This window comes from Melitaea cinxia, chromosome 11 (assembly GCF_905220565.1).
Source record: "Melitaea cinxia chromosome 11, ilMelCinx1.1, whole genome shotgun sequence".
Taxonomy (NCBI): Eukaryota; Metazoa; Arthropoda; class Insecta; order Lepidoptera; family Nymphalidae; genus Melitaea; species Melitaea cinxia.
Genome location: NC_059404.1, coordinates 1732905 through 1741638, shown reverse-complemented (window position 1 = coordinate 1741638; position 8734 = coordinate 1732905). Strand labels below are relative to the sequence as shown.

The following is an 8734-nucleotide window of genomic DNA, read 5'->3' as shown; positions in this document are numbered from 1 at the left end:
CACCCCCTCTCTTCCCGTGGGTGTCGTAAGAGGCGACTAAGGGATAACAAGGTTCCACAACCACCTTGGAACTTAAGAAGCCGACCGATGGCGGGATAACCATCCAACTGCTGGCTTTGAAATACACAGGCCGAAGACGGGCAGCAGCGTCTTCGGTGCGACAAAGCCCGTACTGCGGTCACCAACCCGCCTGCCCAGCGTGGTGACTATGGGCAAAACACATGAGTTCACGTTATTTTTGGCGTGAACTTGTGGAGGCCTATGTCCAGCAGTGGACTGTATAGGTTGTAATGATGAAGTTACTCCTTATTACACCAGCTATCTGCCAGCGAAAGTCCCGTCAAAATCGGTTCAGCCGTTTCAGAGATTAGCAGAGAGACAGACAGATAGACAAAAATTATAAAAACTGTTATTTCGGTATATGTACCATATGCATTTAGTAAAAAACAGTTATTTTAATATTACAAACAGACACTCCAAATTTGTATAGATTAAGATTACACAGTGTAACGCAATTTCTACTACATGGCTTATTTGGAACTACTTATTTACTATTGGTTACAAAGTTTATCATTTGGAAAAAACCCTTGTTTTTTCGTAAATTAGATGAATTACTTTTTTTGTAAAATATAAAATAATTTTATAAAATTTAAGCAATTCCGTTACTTAAATAAAAAAAGAATTAATAAGATTAAATAAAAGAATCTATTCGGTGTTATAGTTGTTTAATTTTTCTAACATAATGATCACTTAACATTAAAATTATCTCATATTCACAAGTCACACTCCGTCATGTCTGCAGCCAACGTTCATTAGAAAGTCACAATTAAGGCTTCCACAGTTTGAGGAGCCCGTCCTCGCCGTAAGTCGCCAGCAGGTTCTGATGCGGGTGGTGGGTCATTCCGATGACGGCTTTCTCGTGCACCTGGACAAAGAAGCGACTCGTGAGTGTGACTAGTGGGGAAGTTTTCATTTTAGGGAAGCCACTCATGGTGATGGTGCGCCCAAGCTTAGTAGAGCATAGAACACAAGATTCTGTGGTGGGGGTTTTTTTTAAGTCGTGTGGGCGTGACTCACGTTGATGGTGCGCTCCAGCTTGCCGCTGGCCGCGCAGAAGGCGCCCAGCACGAGGGCCCGCTAGCTACTCACGTTGATGGTGCGCTCCAGCTTGCCGCTGGCCGCGCAGAAGGCGCCCAGCACGAGGGCCCGCTAGCTACTCACGTTGATGGTGCGCTCCAGCTTGCCGCTGGCCGCGCAGAAGGCGTACAGCACGAGGGCCCGCTAGCTACTCACGTTGATGGTGCGCTCCAGCTTGCCGCTGGCCGCGCAGCAGGCGCCCAGCACGAGGGCCCGCTAGCTACTCACGTTGATGGTGCGCTCCAGCTTGCCGCTGGCCGCGCAGCAGGCGCCCAGCACGAGGGCCCGCTAGCTACTCACGTTGATGGTGCGCTCCAGCTTGCCGCTGGCCGCGCAGCAGGCGCCCAGCACGAGGGCCCGCTAGCTACTCACGTTGATGGTGCGCTCCAGCTTGCCGCTGGCCGCGCAGCAGGCGCCCAGCACGAGGGCCCGCTAGCTACTCACGTTGATGGTGCGCTCCAGCTTGCCGCTGGCCGCGCAGCAGGCGCCCAGCACGAGGGCCCGCTAGCTACTCACGTTGATGGTGCGCTCCAGCTTGCCGCTGGCCGCGCAGAAGGCGTACAGCACGAGGGCCCGCTAGCTACTCACGTTGATGGTGCGCTCCAGCTTGCCGCTGGCCGCGCAGCAGGCGCCCAGCACGAGGGCCCGCTAGCTACTCACGTTGATGGTGCGCTCCAGCTTGCCGCTGGCCGCGCAGCAGGCGCCCAGCACGAGGGCCCGCTAGCTACTCACGTTGATGGTGCGCTCCAGCTTGCCGCTGGCCGCGCAGCAGGCGCCCAGCACGAGGGCCCGCTAGCTACTCACGTTGATGGTGCGCTCCAGCTTGCCGCTGGCCGCGCAGCAGGCGCCCAGCACGAGGGCCCGCTAGCTACTCACGTTGATGGTGCGCTCCAGCTTGCCGCTGGCCGCGCAGAAGGCGTACAGCACGAGGGCCCGCTAGCTACTCACGTTGATGGTGCGCCCCAGCTTGCCGCTGGCCGCGCAGCAGGCGCCCAGCACGAGGGCCCGCTAGCTACTCACGTTGATGGTGCGCTCCAGCTTGCCGCTGGCCGCGCAGCAGGCGCCCAGCACGAGGGCCCGCTAGCTACTCACGTTGATGGTGCGCTCCAGCTTGCCGCTGGCCGCGCAGAAGGCGTACAGCACGAGGGCCCGCTAGCTACTCACGTTGATGGTGCGCTCCAGCTTGCCGCTGGCCGCGCAGAAGGCGTACAGCACGAGGTCCTCCCCGGCGCAGTAGACCAGGCGGCCGCGCGCGCCCAGCGCCGCGCACACCAGCGAGCCGCCCTCCTCCTCGCGCCGGCCGCTGGAGAACGAGCGCACGATCTGGCCCTGCATGTTCATGATGACCACGGTGTTGGTGCGGTTGCACACCACGAAGTGGTCGGGGTTCTTGGGCGTCAGCAGCAGCGAGTTGACGGGCGGCTCGCCGGAGCCCAGCGGCTTCAGCGTCGCCGTGCACTCGCCCGTGCGCACCGACCACACCTGCGCACGATTACTATTGGAGCGGGTGTTAGCCGAAGAAACCCTAGTTTCTATTGTCAGTCACGAGATCTAAGTATGCCTTTATCTTATATGATTGATTTGATTGAAACACAATTACAGTTTTCAATTACAAAAAAAAAAGTTGACATGGGCGAACTTATCTCTGAAAGAAATGTTCCCTAACCTGACCAAAGAAATTCAAGCCTTACAGTATTAGATATTCCAAATTCAAACCAAAGTAGTAATACTTCATGCTCACTTTTACGGTTCCGTCAGACGACGCACTGAGGACACTGTGTCCGTCGGGAGTAAACACCGCCTCGTTGACGAAGGACGTGTGACCGCGGAATTCTTTCAGAATTTTGCCCGATTTTAGTCCATGTATCCTTGAAAAATAATCAAAATTTGATTTAAACGTAATTTCCACACTCATTTAAAACAATATCAGCATACAATTAGCAGCATAAGTAGCAAAGCGTCCAAATGTCTCACCTGATAGTGCGATCAAATGAGGCAGAGAGTATCTGACTGTTGTCACGCGTAAACTGCAGGCAAGTGACACCCTTTGCGTGCGCGCGGTCCAATTTTCGCTGAACCTGCCCCGTCGACACCTTCCACACCTGTGGACACACGACAACGTTAGTGAGGGCTAGAGGGAAGAACCATGTGGGCGTTTTTGCTTGTGTATTTATTTATTGGCTTAGTAGCAGTTTCACACAAAAACATTCATTACAAAACAGAACACATTATGCTTAATCTAAGTGCACAACTTATGTAGGAAAACACCGCATGCATATAATGTAACATAATTTTGTATATAAATATTGAAATTATTTTGTTTCCAGACCCCCAAAACGAGTAAACCCTAGTGAGTGTAATCCGTTGAGTGTAACAAAAAAACCTTTACGGCTTCTTCTTTCTTACCTTGATCTTGCCATCGTTGGAGCCAGCGGCTAGTGTGTCGCTGTCGCGTGCGAATGCAAGGCTGAGTACGGCTTCGTCCATGCTCATGTACTCATCATGCGCTTGGTACCGCAAATCCTTACGGATCTTGCCAGTCGTGAAGTTCCACACCTCGACCAGCCCATCCACGGAACCCGTCACTAGATACTGCCCGTCTGGAGAGAATCTGAAAATATACATTTTTAGTATTTGTTTATGTAATGTATTCCATTTTTCCCACGTGCACATCACTCACTCACTTCAGCCTATCACAGTCCACTGCTGGACATAGGCCTCCACAAGTTCGCACCAAAAATGGCATGAAATCATGTGTGTTGCCCATAGTCACCACGCTGGGCAGGCGGATTGGTGACCGCAGGGATGGCTTTATCGCACCGAAGACTCTGCTGCCCGTCTTCGGTCTGTGTATTTCAAAGCCAGTAGTTGGATGGTTATCCCGCCATCGGTCGGCTTTTTAAGTTCAAGGTTCCAGTGGAACTGTGTTATCCCTTAGTCGTCTCTTATGACAGCCACGGGAAGAGAGGGGGTGGCTAGATTCTTTACTGCTGTAATCACACAGCGCGTGCACATAACAACAGCTAACACTTGTAGTGTTCATCAAAAATTTTAGTAACCTTGCGCACTCGACATGTGACTTTTGACCAAACTTTATAATTTTTGAAAGCTGCGTCGGGCACTGGTCGTCTTCCTCGTCCCTAATAGCCGCTTTGCCCCGGAAAAGATCGATAGTAGTTCCTGTAGCAAAAAAAAAACAATTGTTATACTATTTTAATATCATCTTAGTATCGCTAATTTTATGTATATTAACAGGCAACAATTTAACTATATCTTTTTATGACTATTCCAAGAGATTAGATTTTTTTATTTTATTTTTATTTGGGAAACATACAATTTTATATTACATTATTATATTATGACTAATTACAATAACTGAAATCAATAAAGTTTCCACTATTAGCTAATACATACAACAGCACTATAACATTGCGTGAAACATATTGTTTGGGAAAAAAAATTAACAAAACAAAATGGGGAATTTTTTTTTTTGTTAAATTTAGTGTATATGAAAGGAAAAATCTCTAATCTAAGTAGGGATATATTTAAGCATTTGCTTAACGTCCCACTTGTATCTTCCTATTTTGCAATTAAAAATATCAGTTTCCTGTAGATGCTTGTTATAGAAATTTGTAGTACGACATATAAAATTGTTGCCAGTGTACTTTTTTTTGTAAAATAGGACGTGAAACAAATGTCTATGACGAGAGTTCGTTCGGGGGCAACTCAGGTTTATTTTACTTAATAAAAAAGGTGAATCAATATAATTATTGAGAAGTTTGTACAAAAACATTGATTTGTAGTATTCCTGTGGTGAGTAAGGTGACCAGACCTCCTGGCAGTAAATGGGGTTGGCAACGTGCTTGGGATGCTTCTAGTGTTTCAGGAGTCTATAAATTACGGTAATTGCTTACCATCAGGTGAGCCTTACGCTTGTTTGCCAACCTAGTAGAAATAAATAGTACCGGGTGGAAGCAACCCCTGGTGTTGTTGCCACTTGAGCGCCTGCCCCAGCAGTGCCAAGAGCCTCGAGGACGGCACCACGGACACCTCGCCGGCCAGCGCGGCCGCCAGCGCTGAGCGTCTCCACTCTTTACCACCCCCCGCGCCGCCCGCCCCTGCTGCCCCTGCACCACCCGCCCCGCCCCGTGCACCTCCATACGCCTCGCGAGGGTCGAAGTATGAACGTGCTAGCATGTTCTCTGTAGAAATGTATATATTTATAGATTCACAAATTAAAAAATTACATTTCATCAATTTGATCCGATTTGTGGCAAAATAATTGGTGATTTTTTTTGTCTACAGCAAAAGGGGGTAGTCCATTAAGGGCCTGATATTTTTAGCAACATTAACACCCCTATATATACTACCCTATGTGGTGAGACAACTTTCACCCTTCTTCCTTCTCACCAATAAATCACGTATATTTTTGTACTATAAAGTATATTGAAATTTTTAAAAATCTTTAAATAAGGTATAATTTTGAAAATTAAAAATTGTGGTAAATATGTTCAGACGAAAATTATAGTTGCAAGGTGTTTGTTTGTTTTATAATTCAAGTATTCAACATAAAATGTTCCATCCTTATGTTATTTTGTTATTTTTTCCATCCTAACCCCACAACCTTTCAAGCCTCACCCGATTAATTGACGATCCCTTAGTGTAATTACAATTAAGCAACAGCTCAGCAATATCATCAATAATTACCTAGATGCATGTATCTATCTGTCTCCTGTTGCTTCATGAGTAAGCAAGGTTGTGTCTGTCTCAGCAGCGTGCGGGCAGCCCCGAGCTCACGTAACTCTATGAGTTCCAACACAATCTGCTCGTAGAGATCCATCAGTTTCTTGTCTGGTAGCTTGAGGGAGGCTGTCGCTTTTAGTACTGTGTCCCAGTGACCATTGTTGATGTCTGCACAGAATCCATCAACACTATCCACAGTATTGAGAGAAACACCTGTCTCTTCCTGAAATATAAAAAATGTGAGATGTTTTATTAAGCTCAATAGTAGCTTTTTTACGACATTGTCTATCATTTCAGGGTGTTAAATACAATGTATGATGTTAGATAAATAATCAATAATACCAAGCTTGTCTCTAAGTGCTAATTGCTTACCATCAAGTGAGCTGTACGCTAGTTTGCCAACCTAGTTATATAAAAAAAGTATTAAGGATTTTATCTGGCGTCACAAGCATTGTCAGGCTTCAATAGCCAACATATAAGAAACCAAAAATAATTATTTACAATTATTTTTGTATCTATTTTATCAACAAACAATCCCATGCTAATCTACAACTCTACAATAATGGATCTTTCACCATCATAGCTGTCCACCAAGTCTACTAATTAAAATCATTGGTCGATTATTTACTTTCATTGCAAAAATAATATTTAAATACAACAGGTGACAAACAATTAAAAAATATTGTTATGAAATTGTGTGCCCAAATTAGCAAAATCAAAACATAGCTATGTCTTTTTAACCGACTTCCAAAAAAGGAGGAGGTTCTCAATTCGACTGTATTTTTTTTTTTTTTTTTTTTTTTTTTTTTAATGTATGTTACATCAGAACTTTTGACCGGGTAGACCGATTTCGACAAATTTTGTTTTAATCGAAAGGTGGTGTGTGCCAATTGGTCCCATTTAAATTTATTTGAGATCTAACAACTACTTTTCGAGTTATATCTAATAATGCGTTTTTACTTGACGCTTTTTTCGTCGACCTACGTTGTATTATACCGCATAACTTTCTACTGGATGTACCGATTTTGATAATTCTTTTTTTGTTGGAAAGGGGATATCCCTAGTTTGGTACCATGATAAGGAAATCAGGATCTGATGATGGGATCCCAGAGAAATCGAGGGAAACTCTCGAAAATTCGCAATAACTTTTTACTGGGTGTACCGATTTTGATAATTTTTAATTTAATCAAAAGCTGATGTTTATCATGTGGTTACATATAAATTTTATCGAGATCTGATAACTACTTTTTGAGTAATCTTTGATAACGCGTAGTTGCCTGACTATTTTTTCGTCCATCTACGTTGTATTACTTGTCGATGTAATTGAAGTCGGTTTTTTTTTCGTTTGCGAGCAAACACAATTATTAAGTAACAACCATGGAGTCGACTATCTGAGAACAATTCTGTTTGTTTATTATACGTCGGCGCGATACGAGAAAATAAATATAAAGGATTTATATATATCTTTTGTGCCAATACCATTTATTTCATATCGTTCCATTTATTTAAAGTAGTAATTACCAAGCAATGAGACATTTAATGGCTTTTACATATTTATTTATATTTTTATATTATTTATACAGATGATAAAAAAAGCTACTTCATTTACTCCGACATAACAATAACATCCAAGTTTCACTAATAACTACATGTTGTTACAATATATTTTTAAGTAGCTGTGCCCGGCGGTGTCAGCCTCATTAATTTGAGGAAAATCATACTAAAATATTATATATCCTGTAGCCTTCCACCAGTTGTTCCTGAGATTAATGCGTTCAAACCAATAAACATAGCAAACTCTTCAGCTTTCTAATAATATACTTAAATAATATATTATAGACATATATATAAGATATGTATATATCTTATATAAGTCGGCTGTTACCTGTAACACAAGCATTAAGTTGCTTACCATAGGAACAGACGACCGTGTATGTATATTATAAGATATTTATTTATTTATTATTTATCTTAGATAATTAGTATACTTAGATAGATAACAATACAATACCACCACTTACCTGTAAAGTTTGCAATGTCTTCGTGAGGTTAGATTCTTTCAAATACTGCTGAATGAGACGAATGACACTAAAATAAAAAATAACACGTGAAGGTTCACTTTATATCATATACACATTATTTTTACGAAACATATCAGCATAAATATGTATAAAATATTCGAGAACTTACTCGGCGGATTCTATTTCTATAGACATTGTGTGTTATTTTTTTAACTTGCTATAAAATATACAGATATATTGAAAAAGCTAAGCCTTTTATTTTATTTTACATTCACAAACAAAGTTATTAACAGTGTACACAATCTAGACGTATATTGCAAAATGTGTCGATATTAAACACAAACAAACCAAATATCGTGTTGACATTTTTGACACATACATAATCTACAGAATATAATTATAAACTACACAGATAAAAAACCTTCATCGAACTTCGATTGACCTACGAAATGACACCTACCCCACCCCAGCCTGCAAAATAATGATATTTGTAATAAAAAAAATACTAATCGACAGATTTTTAATTGCTCAATTCAACTACGTTGTCCTTTTAAATTGCTCACCTTAAATTATTTAATTAAAAATCAATAAAGTTGTTGAAAAATATTCATTTATCAATATTTTCAAACTCCTATATCTTTTGATGTATACAATATTTTGAATTGCTCAAAGTGTTAAAAAACTGCTCAAGTTGCATTTATAATTGCTCAAGTATAGTTTGAAACAGAACCACTTGCCTTAATTTTTAAATAAATATAAATAAATTGAACAGATAAAATAATGATATTTGTAAAAAAAAATACTAATCGATACATTTTCAATAGCTGAATTCA

At 42.4% G+C, this 8734-nt stretch overlaps 1 protein-coding gene across 3 annotated transcripts; it reads right to left on the bottom strand.

Annotated features, from left to right (window-relative positions):
* Window positions 1-708: 708 nt before the first annotated feature.
* On the bottom strand, window positions 709-8096 carry LOC123658105 (WD40 repeat-containing protein SMU1). 3 transcript variants are annotated; one of them, XM_045593572.1, is made up of 10 exons: window positions 8071-8096; window positions 7902-7968; window positions 5845-6103; window positions 5103-5339; window positions 4197-4317; window positions 3544-3748; window positions 3112-3239; window positions 2879-3005; window positions 2302-2619; window positions 709-925 (listed from the first exon to the last, which is right to left on the bottom strand). In XM_045593572.1, the coding sequence occupies exons 1-10, from the start codon at window positions 8094-8096 to the stop codon at window positions 827-829; spliced, it is 1587 nt and encodes a 528-aa protein (XP_045449528.1). In that variant the 3' UTR covers window positions 709-826. The 3 variants fall into 3 exon arrangements, 1 of the variants encoding a protein (XP_045449528.1); XR_006743835.1 differs by lacking the exons at window positions 2302-2619; window positions 2879-3005; window positions 3112-3239; ... (4 more) ...; window positions 7902-7968; window positions 8071-8096 and adding an exon at window positions 1078-1214 and having other exon boundaries at window positions 838-925; XR_006743834.1 differs by lacking the exons at window positions 2302-2619; window positions 2879-3005; window positions 3112-3239; ... (4 more) ...; window positions 7902-7968; window positions 8071-8096 and adding an exon at window positions 1222-1282 and having other exon boundaries at window positions 869-925.
* Window positions 8097-8734: the final 638 nt, after the last annotated feature.

Excerpts from the sequence above, each read along its gene's own strand:
- LOC123658105 (XM_045593572.1), bottom strand. The coding sequence starts at position 8,096 with ATGTCTATAGAAATAGAATCCGCCGA. Across the intron at positions 6,104-7,901 it reads AGACATTGCAAACTTTACAG|GAAGAGACAGGTGTTTCTCT; the intron begins GTAAGTGGTGGT and ends TTTATATTTCAG. Across the intron at positions 926-2,301 it reads AGCTGGAGCGCACCATCAAC|GTGCACGAGAAAGCCGTCAT; the intron begins GTGAGTAGCTAG and ends TTCTTTGTCCAG.